The 21332-nt window shown below is 48.4% G+C and overlaps 1 protein-coding gene across 3 annotated transcripts in view; it reads left to right on the top strand.

The window, feature by feature from the left end:
• Window positions 1-21332, top strand: part of TMOD1 (tropomodulin 1) — a 26236-nt gene continuing 4904 nt past the window's right edge. Inside the window, exons 1-6 of one of the 3 annotated variants that reach the window (XM_069000791.1) lie at window positions 1-88; window positions 10688-10851; window positions 12667-12823; window positions 16190-16309; window positions 19221-19310; window positions 19757-19887. In XM_069000791.1, the coding sequence (XP_068856892.1) occupies window positions 10732-10851; window positions 12667-12823; window positions 16190-16309; window positions 19221-19310; window positions 19757-19887 (618 nt within the window). In that variant the 5' untranslated portion in view covers window positions 1-88; window positions 10688-10731. Of the gene's footprint in view, window positions 89-219; window positions 384-3646; window positions 3946-10687; window positions 10852-12666; window positions 12824-16189; window positions 16310-19220; window positions 19311-19756; window positions 19888-21332 lie in introns of those variants that run through there. The other 2 variants (XM_069000789.1, XM_069000790.1) reach the window with 2 other exon arrangements.

The following is a 21332-nucleotide window of genomic DNA, read 5'->3' on the forward strand; positions in this document are numbered from 1 at the left end:
TGCTGCCCTTGCTGCCGCCCTCCGCAGTGCCCCGCAGCTGCCCGGGGGATGGACGGAGCGCACTTGCCACCCCGAGTGCGGGCGGAGGGTAAGGACCGACCAAACCGGAGCCCGGGGCGGGGGCCGAGCCGGGCGCAGCTGTTCTCGGCCGGGAGGGGCGGTGGGGCCGGCCCCCGCTGAGTGACGGCCGGGCCGGGGCCGCGGCCGGGCGGGACCCCCGCCCCCGGCAGCGGCGGAGCCGGCGCGGGCAGGACGCGCCGCCCGGGCTCGGCTCGGCTCGGCTCGGCTCGGCTCGGCTCGGCTCGGCTCGGCTCGGCTCGGCTCGGCTCGGCACGGCACGGCTCGGCTCAGCTCGGCACGGCGGGGCTCGGCTCACGCGTGCGGTAAGCGGGCGAAGGGGCGGCGGGCCCGGCCCGGATCGGGGCAGAATATTTGGCCGGCACCGAGCGTGCCCGGCTCGACAGAAATAGCGGCCGCCGCTGCGGTCTGGGCAGCTCGCAGGAGAGGGGACTGCCTGGGTGCTGGGTCGCCCTCCTTCCCTGCCTGCCTCCATGCCTGCCTGCATCTCTGCCTGCCTGCCGGCGCACTTGCCTGCTTGCGGGGAGCCGTGCCCGGAGGTGGGAGCGCTGCGCCGGGATGCGCGGAGCCGGCGGCGGGCGCTGCGGCAGCCGGGGGTCCCCGGGCTCGGGCCGTGCCCCTCGGCGGGCAGGCGGTGTCCCCGGGCCCGCGGCGGAGGCGCTCCCGCGTGTCCGCGGCAGATCCCGGTGGCGATCGGGGGTGCTGGCACGCCGAGAGGAGAGGGCCCTGCAGCGCGCTGACTGGGTTGCAAAGGGCGCCGAGAGTTCTTTTTTACTGCTGTTGCGTTTGTAATCCAGGGAGCTCTTCTAGGAGATGGTTTTCCAGGTAACGGATCACTAGAAAGCTGTGCTGCTTTTCTAAGGGAAAAGTGAAAATTAGCAGGGGGAAAAACGTTCCTTGAGGCCGTGTGTTGTATTTTCCTTGGCCATACTTTCTCCAGGTTGAAACAGTGACTGCCTTGAAAGGCACTGCCTATCTCAAAGATAACCTTTCTTCACTCAGATGGATGCAGCTTCTGCCCCCACTCCTGTCCCATCTTGGTGTGCTCATCTGTCGCCCTCTGCTTTTTAAATGGTCATGGATGGTTTGTTGGGCAGAATCCATTGCCCTCTGACTCCCTTCAGAGTCAGCTGCTGTACCCTTGTCTGGAGGTCCTTTCTGCTTGCTTTACATCTTTCCTTGGGTATTGGGCCTTGAGCCAGAAGGGTGCTCAGCCACGTGACTGAAATTGTTTTAAAGTGTTTTTAATTTTTTTTTTAAATACCTTTCTCATGTGTGACCCACCAGATCATACAGGAGTGAAGAGTGACTTCCTCATTTCTCGTCCAAGGGACAAGATTTGTGCTGAGAGGTGACATGTTGTCTCAGACTAGCTGATAGAGCATAGACTGGACAAGCTTTTGGGGTACACAACCCCTACTTCGGGTTATAGTAGTGAGCTCTTAATCTTTTGCCCTCTTGAAAGGAGGGGCTGGGCTACAACATTAAAGCCAAATGCCATCTTGCTCGAAGTGTAGTGCCCAGAGCCAAATGCCTTTTGCAGAGTTGTAGAAGTGTCTGCAGTGTTGTCTCTTGACAGCCTCTGTACCTGTTGCCCTGATGTATACGCAGCTGGGTATTCCAGCAAGCACATTGCATAGAAGGCTCACTGCCTCTCATTTCGAAGTCTCTGTTTTCCCCCTGTCAGGGCTCTTCCCCCACCCCTCCCTCAGCATTGCATTGTTTTCCAGCCTGACTCATCTTGTTCTTCTCCACACACTTCTCAGCTGTGATGGTCTGCTGCCTTTTCTCCAGATACTGTGTTTTTGCATAATATTGGAAATATGTTGCTTGCTCCACACCCCCCTGAGTGTATTTGGGAAAGTCAAACAGGTATGGAAACAGTCTGGTCTATCTCATTACTGATTTTCTTTGCCCAAGTTTTACTTTTCATTCACCAAAAGGACCATTTGATTTATCTTTACAACAGATCATGAATTATCCTTTTGTAAGAAGCACCAGTCCCCTGTTGATGGGTGTATAGCTCCTATTCCCCAGAGCAACGTGCTACTGAATGTAATGTTTGGAGATGAGTTGTTTTACTTTTCTGTGTGCTGCTTCACTGTTTTTCAGGTGTGTGGAGTTTTCGTGAAAGCACAGGTAGGGGGAAGGAAACTGTGGTCTGCCTTCTGATTTTTTTCCTCTATATCTGACAGCCATTTGCAAATCATGAGTCAGGAAGACTGTCTTCACTTCTCTGTTCAGGCAGAAACCTGTAGACAAAATGTCTTTACTTGGTAAAATTAATAGGCTCTTGAAAGAAACAGGACATGAAGTTGAGTTCCATGACTCCATGGTGCTAAATGCCCCTATGTTCTTGGGCACATGGATGCACTGCAATGGGAGGCTCAGTGGTTCTCTAGTCCATCCCCAGTTCACAGCAGACCTTGCCTGAAATAGGGAGGTTCTGGCTTCATGTGGCCTGTGTTTGCAATCCCCAGAGATGGAGATCCCACCTCCCTGGAGCCTTGCCTTAGAGCTGCATCACCCTCCTGGGAGGCAGTTCTTCCTACTTGTTCATGGTGAATGAGATAAACATATAACAGAGGCTGTCTTGGGTCAAACCAAAGTCTGTGCATCCCAGGATACTCCAGCTGGCAGCAGCCTGTGGAGAAGCATGGAAGCAAGGTTGCAGTGATGCTTCCCCAGAGCTCTCCCCCATTCAGGCACTGTGCAGTTTGGTAGCTCTCCCAGCTGGAGCTGGTTTCTTTGTTTCTGCAGGCCTTGTGTGATTGTGTGAGGGTTTCGCCTCTGTTAAGTGCCTCGTTCACATTTGGTGCACGCTGTACACCACATACTCATTGCTGCTGGAACACTGCTCATTTTGCTTCAGTGTTAGTTAAGCATCAACCCATCTGGGGCTTATTAGCTGCACCTTGGTGGGGCATTTCACTTCCATTTCCTTTGCTTCAGCCACACTAGCAGGGGGGTGGGATTATGATGTGCAGACATAGGTGTGTTACTAACAGCTCGCTGTGCTTTGCTTCTGGCAGGGCTCTTTTACAGGCCATGGCCACTGCCTTTCTAAGGATCTGAGGCAATGCTCAGTGTAAGACGGGAGCCTTTCTGCTCCTGTGTTCACATTGCACCCATCAGGTTCCCTGCAGAATCAGAGTGTGCCACAGAAACAGGGGTGTCCATCTGAGGGCTAAGAGAAACTCAGGCAAGAAACCCAGGATCACTTTTCAGAGGAGATAGTGCTGTCTGTGAAGCTTCCAAGTGGAAGGGTTCAAGTTACCGAGCAGGAACTGAGTGCGCAGTGTCACTAATGACACAAGTGTGCCCACATGCTTTTCACAGGGATTAGTAATTAAGCAACTGAGTGCATGCCAGGTGCATGAGAGAACCTCACCCCAAATAGGAGAGCACATAACTGTGTTTACAAGTGTGTGTCTTAGTAAAATATGTAAAGTGGGGAAGATACAGCTGGGCTGCTTTGTGTTTGAGCTTTGGCAGATCTTGGCCTGGACACCAGACATCCAAGCTATTTGCTAATGAGAAAGACCACTTGGTGAGAGCTAGTATTGAGTTGTGTGGCTTGTAGGCTGCAGGAGTATTGACGAGAGGAGAGCCAGGAGATAGAGGCAGTTTCTGGATACGAGGTTAGCAGTTGAGTGAGCTGAGAAGACGACTCAGGAGAGTGCAAGCAGTGTGAGACTTTCCTCAGCACTAGTGGATAAAGGGAGTGTGACTTTGCTCAAGCACAAGGAGCCTTCCCTAGTGTGTGCATGACCTCAGACAACAAACCGTTTGCTGTGGAGCTAAGTGCCAGGATGGAAATGTCAGCTCTGGCATGAGGATATCCATGCGAATGAAGCTGCATCATTAGTAAGTCTTGCCTGTGGCCTAATTGAACTTCATTGCTGCAGGGGTTTGGGTGGTGACGGTTACTCCAGATAGTATTACGTGTTCTGCATGGCTGGCTTGTCACTTCAAGAGTCAGAAGTCATGTGCTTTGATAGAGCCAGGACTTCTTCCAGATGTTTCCTTTCAAATATGAATTTCAGGATGCCTTAGGTTAACAGCCACTGGCTGGGAGGAAACCTAGATCTTCCTTGGAGAAGTCTGAGTTTCCTGAAGGGACAGCAGATTCGCTGTTGGATTTCCTTAAGCATGAGCCTCTTGCGGGGAGGCCAAGAGTGCCTCAGTCTTTCTAATTGATGGCTGACTTGCCTGGAGCAATGACAGTGTGTGCTCAGCTTTCTACATCTGACGTGGCAGAGTTTCTCACCATCTGGGGCATCCCCTGTCTTTTCACGGTCCAATCTCCTCATCCAGGACATGAATTTGTGTTTTTTCTTCTTTAAAAATCCTTTTCCTTTAGGCAGCACATGACTGACTGACTGCAATTGGATCCCTCTGCAGCCTTCTCCTCTCCAGGCTGAAAAAGTCCAATTCCTGTTGTTTGCTCAGGTTGGAAAGACCTGTCTTCTGCTAGGGGACATCAGATTGCGTGCACCATCCAGCTGCAGCCTCAGTGGTGCTAAGCAGAGGGTATCCTTCGGGTCTCTCATGTGGGTCTCCTGGCTAGACACTTTCTAATGCAGCTTGGTCTCCCAAGTCCACAAAGGAGTCTACAGAAAGTCTTTCATAACTTTAGCAAGAATTTTCAACATCTTGTACATTCAAAGTGGTGATAACAGAGCCCAAGCAGGCCAACAGTGCTTGATGCTGCAGGCTGGGTCCGTGTTTATGGCTTGTTAAAATGATGCTTTCATCTCTGACTGAGAAAATGGGGTCTGCCTGAAAAGGGATCTATAGAAATGTGCAGGAGACCATTCCCTTAAACGACTGGCCTTTGGTATTTATCTTCCTTTCATTTTGCTGAGACAAAGACTTGACTTTCAGGGAGAACAATGTTCATTTGGAGTTGGGTAAACTTCTGAATGTCTGTACCTCAGGTGCCAGGTATGTAGTCTCTTGCAAAGCCACTGCTGGGCTCTGGTTGTGTCTGCGAGAGAAGGGACTGCAGGGCCCAGCTGTGATGTTTGTACCTGTGTGCTGGGAGGAGACACACCTGTACCAGCACCTGTGCTGACTTCCCTTGTGAGCAGGGTAAAGAGTGATTGCAAGCACCCAGCAGTTAAGACTTTGGTTGTATATGTGATGTGTGATGACACTGGGGATGGATCCAGCTCCATCTCTGCTCTGCTCTGATTTCCTATTGGGTTTTGCAAAATTCACATAAATTCACATTTTTAGATGTGGGCTCAGTAGGAGCCGATGCACATCTTTCCCTTTGTTGCTACTGGATTTGGCCATAATTTGTCGGTCAGTTCTTGAAACTCCAGGGAACTGGTTATATTTGGTTGCCCAGTGACTCAAAAAGCAGAGTGACCATGGAGTCAACAGCACCCAATTATGTTGGGATGCAGGGTCAGGGTTTGAAAGCTGTTGCAGGAGGGGCAGAATCAGCAGAGACTCACTTTTTGGTGGGTTGATCTCCTTCATCCCTACATCCCCACTGTGTCTGCTCCAGGTCTACATGTGTAACAGCTACCCCTTCTCCAAGTGCTTCTCGTACCCCCCACCTTGCCTTAGAACACCCTGCAAGTGCCCCAGCTCTCCTTCATTTCCTGACTGTCAGCCAAAGGAGATCTCTAGGCTGAATGATACTTTGCATACATGTGCAGCTTCCCAAGAAATTAGGGTCTGAATCCTGCATGAGATTTTGTTAGGGTTAGCTAATGGCTTTAAAGTTTGTCAAAGGACTGACCATGTAAGACAGTTTTCATTTAGGAACAAGCTGGAGGTGATTTGTTCCTCTCATCTGCACAGCATGCATTTTGGATCTGCACCTGGGTGACTCACTGAGGTTTAAGTGTTTGCACAGAAAGTACCTAACTTTTATTGAGTTAATAAGAAATGGTCACTTTTGGTATGCATAGCTCTTCCATCGAAAAACCCCAAACCCTGGCATTTATCTTTTAAGTTGTGTTGCAAGTCAAAGAAAAATAAAAAAAAAAAGGTGATTGTAGCAACTATAGAGAGGCTGGTTGATACTGGTTTGTTATACTTAAGCTCTGAAAAAACCCTCATAAATCAAAACCCTGTGTGAGTCAAGCAGGAACTGATAATAAGGCATCCCTCACAACATCAATTCCTGCCTTCACTGCCCCTTTAAAAACAGCTTTCATCCTGAAAAGACTTCTGCCTTCAAACTTGGCAGTTTTTCCAAGACTCATCAATAGCTGTGCTGGTCACGCTTGGCTACCTCCTTATCCCAAAACCCAAGCCCCTTGGTCTGCTTTCACATTTCAGAGCACAGAAGAGGTTTTGCAGTAGATTCGAGGGTTGTCTGGGTCAAGGATGTTAATTTTTTCAGCCGTGGCTTTGATTGTGTGGCAGACTACACAGAATTCCCGTCCTCTGCCTTTGGTGGTTGTTCAGTGTGGGGGTGGCTAGGGATGCCCCAAACCCTCCCATGTGCTGAGCCTTGGGCATGATGGCTGCATGCTGCAGCCTGCACAAACCCCTGGAGTCAGGGTTTGCTTGGGCTGATACCAGAATTTATCCCTGGAGAGCCCTGCACCTTTGCTGAGGTTAGTTGCTCTTTCTCCCTGTGTACGTATGAAAGGAAGTGCTTTCTGTGCTGCCCTGGTGTTGGCGTGCTGGTGCACACGAGAGGGTGTGCAGGGAGGTGTTGGGCTGCCCAGCACAGCATGTGCCAGGTGTGTCACACAGCATGCCTTGACACAGCACCCGTGGCTTTCACAATGACATTTTTGTATTTTCTTGAAATTTGTCTTGCTGCTGTTCTGTCGCTTTACCAAGTTCTTTCTCATTTGTTCTTTTTCCTGGGGTTGTCAGATCACTGGGGGATGATCCAGCAGACCCCATGACTTGGCAGGATGGGTGCTGCTCCACAGTCTCCCCGAGCAGTCTGCTGCAGCCTAAGCCCATTGCTGCCCTGCTCATGCCCTCCCTGCTCGCCCACCTGAAGAGCACAACCATGTCCCGGTGCCTGCCCTCATCTGGGGGTAAAACACGGTGGTCCCCCATGGGATACTTTCCCAGACTGGTTTCCACCGCTTCCCCGTGCAGACGTCAGTGCTGCTCTCAGGTTTCGGTACCCCAAAAAGGTCATGGTGCTGCGGAGGGGCCGTACCAGTGCAAAGCGCTGTGGAAGGATTATTTCCAGTGTCATACAGGATGTTTTTGATTTTCACTTATTTTCAGCATCCATTTGTTTGTTCAGCATTTTTGAACTCTTCCGAAAGAAACTATTCCATCCCCCTCGTGATCAGAAATGTTGTCTTGTTTTGTTTTGTTTTGTTTTCCCATATTCTGGTGAGAACAGTCTTCCTTGTAGATGACTTTCTATTTTCGCCCATCCAATTTCATTTTTCTCCTTTAACAGTTTTAGTGATCATTTTGCATTCCAACCTGTGTGTTCTTCAGATGTACAAAGTGTGAGTGCTTGGGCTGTCTTCCCGTGTGTCTGACAAGTACTTTGAACAGAGAGACCTGATGTCTTGCTATCTTAGTAATCAATATGAATTTCAATGTTTTGAAGACTTAAAAGTTGCAATAGTGTCAGTGCTGTGCAGTTTCTGTATATTACACTTATATTCTTTTGTGATGCTTCCATAGTTGATTGAATGAAAAGTGACAGGGTTGATGAAGAAGAGTGAGAACTCAAGCTGTGCTGAAGGATCTTGTTACTTAGTTTGAGCTCAGGTGAAGGTGGGACCTGTGTTAAACCACGTACTCTGGCACAAGTCAGGGAGAACTGTTTGTGGTGGTGGCTATTTCAGTACTCTGTATAAATGAAAACAATTACACTTAGCAGAATTTACCTGCTTTCTTATCACTGGCAGTTCAAAGCCCTCTTGCCATTTACAGCAGATGGGCTGGTTTGCTTTTTCTCCCAGCACTCACTAGCAAGATAGAGTAGAAGAGGCCTGGGATGTGGAGATAAGGGAGAGCCAGCGAACATACTGGTCCTGGAGGCTGTGCTGGAGGACACGATGCCGAACAGCCGGTTCTGCAGGCAGGGGAGCAGTACAGAATGTCCTGCTGCCACGGGCGAGGCTGGTGCTCCTGACAAGCAGTCCTCCCAGTGTACTCTTTGCGGGAGATGTGCGAGCTGCCAGTGCTGTCTGGCTGCACCAGCAAGTCTGGGAGGGCACTGTGCCCCCTGACAGCTCTGTTTGGGATATGTGGCAAACGAAATTCTCCCCATGGGGATTTCAGCTGTGTTTCAGCAGGCTCTGCACCTGTCCTCAACCCTCAGGGCCTTTGCTATATGCAGCCCCGGCTTCATATCTCTGCAAGATGCTTTGAAACCTGAAGCGTTTTCCAGAAGTGTTGCCTGTGTGCACTGACATCCGATGTCTGTCCTGCCTTTCGCCTCTCAGTGCTGACATCTCCGTCCTTCTGGCAGGAGGCAACAAGGTCAGCCCTGCGGGACTGCACTCTGGTCCCAGACAGGCCCCTGCTTGCAGCCTAGCCTGCATTCCTGGGAAGGGTCTGTGGCTGCTTCTGGGAACAGTTTGTCCTCACGTAGCCAAGACAGATACTGCCATGTGTGTGGCAGGTGTGGGTATTTTAAGTCATTACAGGGAATTTAGCAGCCTGGGGGGGTTATTCTCTGCCTTCCTGCCTGCTCCTAGCTCCAGCTCCTTCCACAGCAGAATGGTCAAAACTACATATGGCGTATGAAATCCAGGCTAGTCGCGGTTCATGCACTGCAACCTAAGGCTGCAGTAGCACAGTACATGTCCAGATCTGAGTCCAGGCTGCTTTTCTAGGAGCTCCCGCATCAGTGTTCATGGGTAACTGCAGTAAAGGCTCTGCCCTTCTCTATGCCTACAGGAAGGGCAGGGTGCTGGACATGGCTCATAGGCTGGCTGGTGTGTGGCTGCTGCCCGCCAGCCTTGTAGCACAGGGGGCCTTGCACTGACTGCTGCAAACTGCTGAAGCACAGGAGTGTGGGGTCCCTTCACCTCAGCCAAACCCACTGAGCCCCATTGCCCCTGCTTCCTCTCCGCCCTTCTGGCTGCCCTTGGCTCTGGTGTCCAGAGGCTGATGGTTGCTGCTTGGAGCAAACCAATCCAATGAAAAGATTTTCACCCTCTCAGTTCCCAGCTGAGGGAGCTTCAGTGGCTGTTTCTGCCATCAAGAAGGCACCATCTCCTGGCACTTAACTTCCTAAGTGGCGAGTGGCAGGAATGTGAGTGGTGCAGGAATTGCCATCACACTAGCGGGGAACCAAGTATCTGACAAGATGACAGCTCTAAATTTAAGGGCTTGCTGTTGAGCAAGCATGTGTGCATTACTGTGCCCTTTTGTGACCAAGCTAAAGATAATTTTCCTATCTGAAACAGCAGCTATGTTGTAACTTTTATAAAGAAACTTCTCCACTAATGAAGAGTGATCATAAGAACATAATCTATCCTGAGGGGACAAGCAAAGCTGGAGAGATGTGATTCAGGGTAGGGCTCTGATGCTCCACAGGAGCTGAAAAGAGACCATTTATAGAAACTCAAAAGATGTTTGTGTCCTTAAAAAATGCACAGTCCTTGCTGCTATTTTATGTAAATGTCACTCAGAGGAATAGCAAAACTTTAAGAAAAGTCACTTTAAATTATCTGGGGCTTAGTATTCTCTGCAAAAACAGAGCCAAAAAAGTTATGAATGTACAGAGTGCAGTGGAACAGGAGACTGTCTGCAAAAGAGCAAAGTTGGATATGCTTTTGTGTGTTACACTGAGTGTACTTTTAAACCACCTGCATATTTAAAACACACTGACCACTGTCTCGTTTTGCTCGCAGAGGTCGAGTTAGATGCATGTGATTGTGTATGGCACAGTATGTTAGGAGACGTGGGCCAAACCTTGGGGTCAGCAGGGATTATGAAGATAGACTATTCACTTCTCTTCTTGCAGAATTGGCTTAGAACGTGCAGCAGCACACAGGTCAGCTGCTTAGCCGGCAGGAGTGCAAACATGTGTTGTCTCAGGGAAGGTGGGTCACTAAACAGCCCATTTAACTGGCAGCCTCCTGAACCTGAATGGATAATACTTCCTGATCTCCTTGTGGCTTTAAAACATGGGAAGAAGTGCCATGCACTGTAGCCTCGTGGAGGTTTTCAGGGCTCAGAGGTACTCAGTGGTGCTACAAATCTGTTTTCCCATCTGGTGACGATGTTATCTGGAGTGCCATGTGCAGGGTGGTGTTATTGGGGGCTTGTAAGGACATGAGAGCTGCATACTTTATGACTTCTGGTTTATTGTCCTTCAGGGAAATAAATGCCTAGGACACTTCACTAGCATCTAGCATTGCTTGCAGAAAGTCATCTCTAGCTGGGGTCCTGTAAAAAGAACTTCCTCAGTCCTGTGCCATAAATCCACGATGGGGCAATGTGCTGCCGGAGTTGTGCCACTCTCATGTCCATGGGCCATTATGTGTGTGTAGGATATAAATGGGGGGCCCTGAGCAATCTTTTGAAATCAGCCACGCTTTAAGCATAAGTCTGCAGCTCTGGGGTGTTCAGTGTTCCCCAGCCAGGCAGGCTGCAGCATCATGCTTCATGTGTTCAGTGTTAACGCTTCTTGTTTTCATATCAGGTTCCGTTTCAGCATAAAAGTGAGATCCACGAGACTCTTCTAAGATGTCTTACAGAAAGGAGCTAGAAAAATACCGAGACCTAGATGAAGATCAGATCCTTGGAGCTCTGACAGAGGAGGAGCTCAGGAAGTTAGAGAATGAACTGGAAGAGCTGGATCCTGATGTAAGTAATTTTTAATTGAGACTCTAGGTAGTGAATTTTAGTAATGTGGGGGAGTGGGCTGCATTAGTAATCTGTATTTCAGTGGGATCCTTTGCAGAGCCTGTACTTGGTACGAGAGTCGAAGAGACTGACTGCAGATGCGCAGAACAATTTTTTGCCATTGGAAGCACAGTCTACGTGTGTCTTTGTTTCTGTTTTCCTGCCCTTTCCCGATGTGATGAGCAACTGTGACTTGCAGCACCAGTATGACCCAGTGCTGGTGCAGCGCAATAATCCTGTGGAAAATGGATCTGTTTCAGACTAGGTCACCTTGGAGGGCATGTTTTGCTTGGTTTGAGGGTTTTTTGGGGTTTTTTTGGTGTTTTGGGTTTGGGGTTTTTTGTAACAAACTTCAAATGGTCTGTATTTTCCTCCAGAAGAAACCCAAATCCCAGAGTTTTGCAGAGTGGGACAGTTTATTTTTAGCAGCTTCCTAACATCAGCAAGAACTGCACATACGCAAACATGGGGAGTGCTGGTGCCAAGCTGGTGAAAGGTTTTTGGAGCCAGCACTGTCCTGTTGCAGGGGATATGCAGAGCCAACTGGCAGGCCTCTGGCTTACGGCAGTGTTACTCGAGGAGCTTGGGCACTGCCAAGTGAGAAATTGTTCCTGCAACATGCAGTTAGTGTTTCTGGAGTAAATGATGGGTGGTGTAGATTGCATCATCAGTATTTTTAATTGCAACGCAGGAAAATATTTGAGAGCTGGCTGGGATTAAGCGTATGGGCTGATGGGCTGGTTACAGCTACCTCAGAAGACACAGAGTCAGGCAGCATTCTGTGAAAGATGCAGAAAGGTAAAATAATTATGGACATCTGTCAGTGCAGGTCTAGTCTGCCTGAAGATTGCATGGTTGCCTCTCACGGCATGAAGCCTGAGGAAGCAAGCTGTCTCCTATGCCTCCCTGCTTGTGCAATTCACACACTTCTCTTCTGTTGCCCTCCAAGGTTGCCTGGGTCTAACTGCTTCCTATCAGTAATTTTCCTTCCCAGGCTTTTCACTGATACAGATATAAAGTATAATGAACTACTTTCATCAGGCAGGCATGGAAAAATTAGTCTGTTGTTCAGCATCACCTTGGATGTCTTAAAAAGTAAACATTGACTTCTATCCAGTAAAGCTTTAAAGAACATGCTTAGTGTCAAATCTGGGAATAGTCTTACTTACTGCATTAAGGCTGTTCTATATTTAAATATAAGCAGGTGTTTACGTGCCATATGTGTCAGGCATGAACCAACTTCCCATGGTGGCTTATGTGACTAAATAACAAGGAGGCAGCTTGAAAAAGGGCTGAGGTTCACAGGGGTTTTGCTCTGCAACCAAGTGACCTCTGTGAGACGCTTTCTGTTGTTTTGTGATGGATCATGAAAGGCAGAAAAGACCACCACAACTCTCTGGTCAGCTCTGTGAAAGGTCATGAGATTTAACTAAACTGATTCTTGTTGGGACACATGGGGCATTGTAGGCACTTGGACAGACTCCTGTAGTGGGGAGAAGATGGCTGAGAGCCTCCAGAAAGGGGGGGCTGGAGCTGATGTTGCAGAGAAACATCCACTTGGCAGCATTTGAAACTGGAGGGGGGAAGGAGCATCACATGTCTTGGATGATGTGGGAATCAGTGGGGCTGGATGAAGATAACCTTTGAGACAAGGAGAAGCAAATTGTCCAGCAGTGTGGGAGAAGGATGGTGCAATGAGGGACATGTAGAGGGGGGAGTGATGGATAGGGACTGTGGCCTGCAGAGATAACCTGTGTTTCTCACCTCCATGTCTAGAATGCACTGTTGCCAGCCGGGCTCAGGCAGCGGGATCAGACGCAAAAGCCACCAACTGGCCCATTCAAGAGGGAGGAACTCATGGCCCACCTGGAAAAGCAGGCAAAGGATGTTAAAGACAGAGAAGACTTGGTTCCTTTCACGGGTGAAAAGAGAGGTATGGTCATCCTTTGCACACCATGCTGGGTGTGTCATGATGAAGGCACAGTGGGTGCACAGCAGAAGGGTTGTGTCTGACCTGTGTTGATAAAACTTCTCTTTGACACTACTGGGGTGGTGAATCTACTCTCTCTTCTGTCTAGCCCCAGCTCAGGTTTGCTGATAAGATGGGATGTGCCCAAGAGGTCCCTGTGCTTGCTGATTTCGGCACCACCTGATCTGTTGTTAAGTGCTGGACAGAAGTTGTACCACTGTGCAGCCTCTACCCATCCCCATGCCACTGCACCTGTATCAGGCTCTGGGAAAGAAATTATCTTCAGTCCTCTCTTGTTTCTCCTCTGCCCTGTTCTTCTGTGAGCTCCTCATGTTATGCTCCATGTTTCACCATTGCCTTTCACACTCCATCCCAACAGTGTATTTCTCTGAGTATGGTGAGTATTTCTCACCATAGAGAAACTCCACAGCTCTCCACAGCTATGATGAGTCCCAGCAGTTCCCACCTAGTTTTCATCACCTCTTGACAACGCCAGTCTTATTTCCCAGTCTCCTGCGGGTTGCTGGTTTGTGTCTTCCTGCACTGTACCTTGCAGCAGCTGCTGCACTCCTGCTCTGCATGGCCCTGAGGCCTGTGAGCAAGGGTTTTCCTCTGCCTCGTTTCTTTCCTCTCCCTCTGGCATCTTTTCCTGTTTTCCTTGTATATGGCCCATTATCCAAGTGACGTTCCTGTTCCTGTTAGAACTCTGAATATCATCTGACATGGGATATGGCCTGGTCAGTCCCTTCCTCTACGTTCCAGGAGCTTCTCAGCAGCTTTTTTCAGCTGTTGTGTCTTCCTCTGTACGATGATCCCCCTGCAGTAGATCTGGTTGTGCACTGTTCATGCTAATGGTTGCCCCATATGAAAAAAGAAGTGCATGAAAATGTGGGCAAATGAGCATGTTTCCTAACAGAGGTCTTTTTGAAAGGTGTCTCCTTACTGACTCACATGGCTCTCTTTTAAAAAGAGTTTGTGTTAAATCTGTTTATTTAATAAAAGATGAGGTGGTATTTTGGGATTTAAAAAAAAAGTAGTGCTTGAGAGAAGTAAATGAGTAAATTGAGTGCTACCATGGAGACTGGCTTGGTACCTTTCACATGTGCTCCATTGCTTACCCACCTGTCTAGCCTAGAAGGTAGAAGCAGTGTTCTGCAGGGGACAGAGGTATTTCAGGCATTCTGAGTCTGCAGCATCCTACTTCAGTCTGTTGTGATCTCAAATGTATTAAACATATTTTCATTTGTAACACGCTGTTGCGAGAAGACACTACTTACAGTGACTGTGAGCCAGAGATAGTAAATTACATATTCACAGCTGTGATGAAGCTGTAAATAAATCACCACGTTTGCAGTTTGGAGGGTAATTTACTAGTTTGCCATGGGAGATGCTCTCCCTGGCCATGCTGCTGGGCCACAGAGTGGGAGTTGGGGTGTGCAGACATACTGTGTTATGACATAAAATGTCATGCATTGTCATCGTCATGCATGCACCATTTAATTCAAAGTTCCATCTTGTAACAAAGCATGACTGAGATACAAAACTTTCTAAAACTTAGAAATTAACTTAAATTAGGTAATTAAAATTAAACTAGATTTAAACCCCAGAAATTTTGATGGCACTGAGGTGTCAGAAGGAGTTATTGCATGACAGCAGAATTAAGTTTGCCCTGTTTCTCTTGTTCCCTGCTGGTGTTGCACACACCAGATGGTACTTACAGTTTGCCCAGCCATGCATCTGGTGGGACAGGGGTTCCAGATCTCTGCACCAAGCCAGGGCAGACATTTTGCTGCCGAGTACCCAGAAGATGCCTGGCTGTGCAGGCACATGACACTCTGCCTATTTTTGTGAGAGCAGCTGTGTCCCAGGAGGCAGATTCCTGCCCTCTCTGTCAGAGTGGCAGCAAACAGGTAGGAAATGGGAACAACAGGCTGTTTATGGCAGCCTCCATTTTGTCCCAGGGGAGCCTGAGGTGCAGTTGCTTCTTCCTTGAGGCTAAATTTAGCCCCTTTCTGCATATCCCTGAGCAGTAGGATTATTTCTCCCCTTTGGTGCTGCTGACTCTGGTTTCAGAGAGGTGACAAAAATAGTCCTAGCTGGCATGCTAGGCCAGGCCTTTTGCACTCGCTGTCTCTGCAGTGATCCAGGACTCTTTTAGGGGAGGGGACTGCTCCAAAATGTTCCCAGATTCCTCCTACCCCTGTCCCAGCAATGCTGAATTCACCCAGCAGACTGCTCCCTGCCGTGGTGTATTAAAACATCACAAGCCTCTCTCTTTTCTTTTGTGCAGTGGATGCTGTGTTGTGAAATCTTAGATCTGACCTGTTCTGCCTCTGAGAAGAATTTTCTGCCCACTGGTAGCCTGAGCAGTGAGGAGCTGCGAGCAGCTGGGGAGGCCCATCGATCCTGTCCACTGCCCCATGCCTCCTGGGATGGCAGCCAGCTCCAGCAGAGAAAGGGTCATGGCTTGCCCAGTGATCACCATGGGCAATGGGATGGGGGCCTGGCAGGGAGCTGACTGCATTCAAAGCTTCAGCCTCTTGTCCGTGTGGGCACCCCCCTTAGGAAAAGGCCATGAGCAAGCAGCTGAGATGACAAGTTTGCATTACCAGCTGGACCTGTAGATTTGCACCTTTGAATTGTAGGGAATAGGTCTGTTCTTTGGCCTTTTGCTGTCCAGAGAGATAAAGCACAGGGGTCTCCATATGGCATGCCTTTTGCAGCAGGGTTGAGCTAGACCAGCTGCCCTAGGCCTGCTCCTCCTTTCATCCCATGCCTTCACTGAACTGCTGTCTCTGCCTGCTGCCAGAGCCCTCCACCACCTCCTTTCCACCCTCTTTTGACTAATGTGCCATCTGCCCTGCCAACATGCACTTGGAGTTTGCAGCAAGAGGTATCTCGGTGGCAGGACTGATCCTGCGCAGTGCTCGGTCCAGTCTGCTGGCCTCTCTTGAGTGCTGTTAAACCTTCACCCCTTCTGTGCAGCCTTCAAAGAAGTGAAGACCTGCAGGGTCAGGCTGTGCATGGCGTTGTGAGTGCTGTGCTGTGAACAGCCGTGATCCTGTAGCCATGTGCTGTTGGGTTTCCGTAGATGCTGCGCAGGTGGAAGGGCTCGGCTCTGCAGCTGTCAGGCAGGTGCCTCTCTGTTCACATCGCAGCAGGACTCAGAGCAAGCTAATGGAAATGCATTCAGTGTCTCCTCATTTTTGTCTTGTGCTCCCTCCATCCTTTCTACTTTTCAAACCTCACAACATGGAAATGTGTCTGCACGGGTAGCTGTGAACTGGGTGCTGTAGCTATACTGAGAGTGACCTCACTTTGTGTTTATAGGAAAAGCTTGGATTCCCAAGCAGAAGCCGATGGATCCCGTTTTGGAAAGTGTGACTCTGGAGCCAGAACTGGAGGAAGCCCTTGCTAATGCCTCTGATGCAGAGCTCTGTGACATTGCTGGTAAAATAATTTTACAGTAATTGGGGGTTCAAGTTGTTCTACTACTAGGGGTTATTCTGTTCCTTTGTGGGTAATGAGCTATTGCGCTTTTTTCTGTTTATCTAAATGCTGCCGGTTCTGACAGAATTTATTTATTTGTTTAAAAAAGTTACTCAGCCTATGTGATTTAATCAGGAGTGTGGACCAAAGCTGAGGAGGGAGAAGAAAGCTTTATCAAGGGAGCAGAGTGTGGTTTGATCTCCTCCTTTGTTTCTGCCACTGACTGTTGCTAATTCCAGCCTGTACTGTACATTCAAGACCACAGCTTTCTTCAAACCAAATCTTAAGAAATAGTCACGCAGACCCAGTGAGAATGTGTATTTCTTGTGCAACCTATTAAAGGATCTGTCAGGTTATAGAAGTCTTTCAGTGGACGCTCAGGCCTGATGGTTATTAAGGAGCTTTTTCAACACATTTTAAGTGGTGGATTTGTCATGATTTGTGTGGTCAGCCAGTCAGATGACAATATTGGTATCTTGCTGAAGCCCATGGTGTGGACTTAGCTCTGTGCTTGGGATAGGACATGCCTTGGCCAAAGGAGCACATGGATGCCCCATTGTGCTTTAGCAAGGTCACATGTGGTCTGCTGGTCCAGCAGTCAATGAATATTTTGGTGATACTGGCTTCTTCTTCCAGTTTTGTCTCCTTCAGGTTTCCATACTCCCTAGCAGTATCCTCCTTGCTAGAAGTCTGTAAGAAAGTCTGTAGAATAACTACACAACTAGACATCTTCTACATAATAATACCACATTTTGGCTTAGAAATGTGTTTCTGCATTAAGGCTCCCAAACATAAGCACCATGGCAAAGCATTGCATCTGTGGGTTTTGCTTTTTTACTGTTAATCCTAGAATCCTATAAAGCCCTATCCTATAAAATCTGCCTTTCTAAGCTCTAGATCTGTGCAGCAATTGTTGTCACAGGGAAATCCTGTTCAGGGCAGCTTGTTCTACAATTGCTGGGAGAATGCACTTAAGTTACAGCAGGAGTACTGATGTGACACAAGCTGTGCTGAAAGCTCAGTATTGACAATGACAGCCTTGCTCCTGCCTGCTTAGCAGGGCTCATTTAGCAGGAGCTTTTAGTTTAGCAGGGATCATTGTGAGCTGTGGTGTGTTGGATCCCTCCCTTGGCCAAGGCCAGGAGGGTGGCCCTCAGTAGCCCTGGAAGGGCTCCTCATCTCTGGTCAGGTGAGGGAGACAGAAATGGGGTGCCTTCATTCTGCTTGAGTTCCTTTGGAGAATACACCGTAAGCACCAGACTCAGAAACAGTGGGTCCCTCTTGTCTACCAACACAAACTTGAGCCCCCAAAACCTGTGGTCATGACAGCAGATCCTTGTCTCTCTCTGCAGTCCAGACACTCACACTCCTGGCTGCTGGAGAGATTTTATTGTCCAAATAAGCTGTGTTTTGGGGAGTATCTGTGTTCCCAAAATGCTGAGCCTACAAACTACTTTCCCAAGCTGTGTGGCACCCCTGAAAATTCCATCTGCAAGAAAATGACAGAGGGCCAGCTAAAATACAAACAAGCAAACTCGAAGTACCCAGCCTCACTCAGGCTTTCAGATGGAGACTGCTTGGCTCTGTGAGATCCAGTTGGGAATGTGTTGGGGGCCTTGGGGAAGTTCACTGACACGGTTTGCTGCTGGCTGTCCAGCCTGTGCAACCCAGACACAGAGTCACAATGAGCTGTCACCATAACAGATCTCATTCATGTGCTGGGCTTCAAGGATACCTTTCTCCTGCAAATTCCAGCCCTTCTTGGCCAAAACAACAGAACATGGTGACAGACTGGGGCCAACAAGTCTAAGAAGTGCCTTTGTGGTGTCATGCTTGGATTTTAAGGAGAAGTTTATTATTTTTGCAGCTGTGTCTATCCAGAGGTCAAGACTTGTTCAAATGTGTCTGTTTTAACAAGTATTTGTGTGACTGCATTTTTCTTTAGAAAGTCATCTAGATATTAAAAAAAATAAGTTGTTGATTAAAAAGTCAGTATATTTTCAAACATCATCTTCCTGTTTGTAGCAGGGTTACTTTTAGAAACAAACTCTTTGCCCAAAAGTTCTTAAGGCACTGACTTCTTATTGGTCATTTGCAGCTGCCAGAAATGTCACCAGAGCCCCCAGACATGGTTCCATTTGCATTTGCTTATTGGCTTTGCAGTCTTGAGTCTGAGAGATGCAAAGGCTGACTTTGGCTTTTGGGCTCTTTACAGCATTTGAACTGTGTTCATACCACCACTGTCTACGTTTTGACGAAGCCAGCAGAGATTTAGCTTCTCACAGTGTCTCCTTCCAAACGCACCAAGTTCCCCACCCCAGCTTGCTCTGAGTGAAAACGCAGCGTGCGTTGTCAGGCTTCAGGTGACAGTCACCTCGTGTGTTGCTGCCTTGGGGTCGGTTTGGCTCCGTGTGCAGCACAGCTCATCTCCAAAACTGGGCTGTGGAACTGCGTGGCACATGCCCGGTGAGCAAGGGTGACAAGGATGTGCAGACTCCTGCTGGACTGGGCCCCTTATACTAAAGCCTACCAATGGCATTTTTTTGAGTTTTTTACTGTCTTCTCGTTATTTTCGTGTGATGCTGTGTGAGGTAGGCTACTGGGAAGCCTTTAATATTTGTTTGTTTGTTGTCCACAAGATGATGTTCCTCTTTTCCTGTGGATCAGGCTGCATTGGAATAAACAAGGGAGCACATTTGAGCACTGTTGTGCGTTTATGCCAGCTGGGGGGCTTTGTCCTTCCTTTGTATGTTTGTCTGTGCTTGCACAGGGAAAGTTAGTGTGCTGTGAACTCCCATCCCAGGCAGCATCTGTGTCTTTTCCTGGCACTGGAACCTACAATAAGTCATGTTCTCCTTTTCTTTCTCTGTAGCCATCCTTGGCATGCACACCTTGATGAGTAACCAGCAGTACTATGAGGCACTGGGGAGCAGCACCATTGTGAACAAAGAAGGGCTCAACAGTAAGTGATTTATTCTAGCAGGCTGCCGTATTTGGCACTGGAGCTGCTAGCAGAGGCAAAGTGGTAATTATTTTTAGGCTGAAGGTTAGAGTCGTGCATGTCAGAGCAGCCTGTGATTGCTGGGGCCATCTCTGGTGCACCCTTGCCCTGTGCCAGCCAGTGCAGTCTCAGCCACTTCGCTGGTGCTATCGGGAGCCAGCACAGCCCAGGCACAGCCCCATGCAGGCAGTGTGCCTTCTGTCACCCAGATTTGGACGCTGACAGCGCATAGCAGTAGGCACTGGCTGTCCTGCGCTGGGTGGCCCCAGTGGAGGGGCCTTTCATCTCGTGGCTGTTTGTCAGGTCATGCTTCCATCTCTCCACTTCTGGAAGAGGATGAACACACTCAAAGAAAAGATAGTGCTACTCAGGGTGCTTTCTTTTCACATCTTGCTTTTACCTTGCAGGTGTGATTAAGCCCACACAGTACAAACCAGTTCCTGATGAAGAACCAAACTCAACAGACGTGGAGGAAACTCTGAAACAAATACAAAGCAATGATCCTGACCTTGAGGAAGTCAACCTTAACAATATTATGGTATTTTTTCCATTCTACGCTCTTCTCTTAGAAACAAGACTAAGAGTCTGATACACAGAAGGCAGACACTGAGTCTGTTTTGCTGCACAGAGCAGTATCATAACACTGAATGTAGCCAGACAAGAAACACCAGCGCTTCCCATCTCCACTGTGGGCAGCAGAATGGATTGTTACCTGCTGTGGAGCAAAGGCTTGAGGCTGGTAGCACACTTTTCTAAGTGCTTGGAAAAATGGAGCTGTGTCGAGGAAGTTTGGGGAGACCCAAAACTGGTGGCTGGCTAAAGCCATTATAGGTTGCTTTAATGATTTAGACAGGCATTTTTGGTGGAGGGGATGTTGATGTATATTATAAGATGGTGGGGGAAAAAAAGGCTTCATAATCCAGGTGCTTGCTATGAAAATATGAAGAAGCCACCCTTCTTGCAGGTGGCTCTGTCCATCTCCCACCCATCCTTTCCGTGGAGCTCTTTTACTTCTTGTAGAAAGCAAAGCAGGACATAGCACCACTTCTTGTGTTGCCTTTGGGACGCATACAGGCAGTAAAAAATACAGGTTCTGTTTCATGGTGTCTGTTGAATGATGACATAGCTGAACAGCAAGAATATGGTTAACTCCACGTGCACATGAAAGACATTTTTGCCATGCTACCTGCGCCTTTCTAAAACCAAAATATTTTTATTTTCATGTATTTGATCCAGGCTAGTAACCCCATCCCTTGAGGACACAAGGCTGAGGATCTGGCAGGCAGGCAGACACTATTTTTGTGCGTTGAACTCATGACTTTGGGATGGGGTTTGGAGAACTGGGGAGTGACAGTGGAGATTCTAAGCTGCTGGGTGTTGTGTTATGGCTCTGTGGATGATGTTGAGTATAGATGATTCCACATGGTGGGATCCAAATGGCATGGCAAGAAGTCCAAGGTGAGGATGCCACTTAAAATTTTGGGTGAAAATTTGCACATCTGAAAAGGGTATCTAAAGTTCTTTGTAAGTGAAATATACTAATTTTGAAGGAACTCAGAAAAAGCAGCATTGATTTTTTTTCTGGGCTGAGACATAGCATGGCAGATGTTAGCCTGTAAGATGTTGTATAAAGCAGTCAGAGGTGTCTGTGATTTGTGTTACAAGGGATCATTTCAGGCCTTTCTGGATCAGTTCCCGTAGATGGAAATTTTCTGAACGTGACATGAATGTTTCTCACTCAGTGCTGTCGTTCGTAGCAGAGAAGTGCAGGAGCAGTGCTTTGTAGGCTCACGGATCCTGGTTACAAACATCCCCACAAGGCCTGTGTTCCTAGGTAGCTGAGTTTCTGGGCAATTAAAGAGCAGAGATGTGGCTTCAAATCAAGGCAGTAAGCTTTCAGCAGCATACCAAATAGGATGAAGACATTGCCATGCTCCTTAGAACATGCTAGTTCTAGCAAGTGAACTTGTTAAAACATTTATC

The sequence above is a fragment of the Aphelocoma coerulescens genome (genome assembly GCF_041296385.1).
Source record: "Aphelocoma coerulescens isolate FSJ_1873_10779 chromosome Z unlocalized genomic scaffold, UR_Acoe_1.0 ChrZ, whole genome shotgun sequence".
In the NCBI taxonomy this organism is placed as follows: domain Eukaryota; kingdom Metazoa; phylum Chordata; class Aves; order Passeriformes; family Corvidae; genus Aphelocoma; species Aphelocoma coerulescens.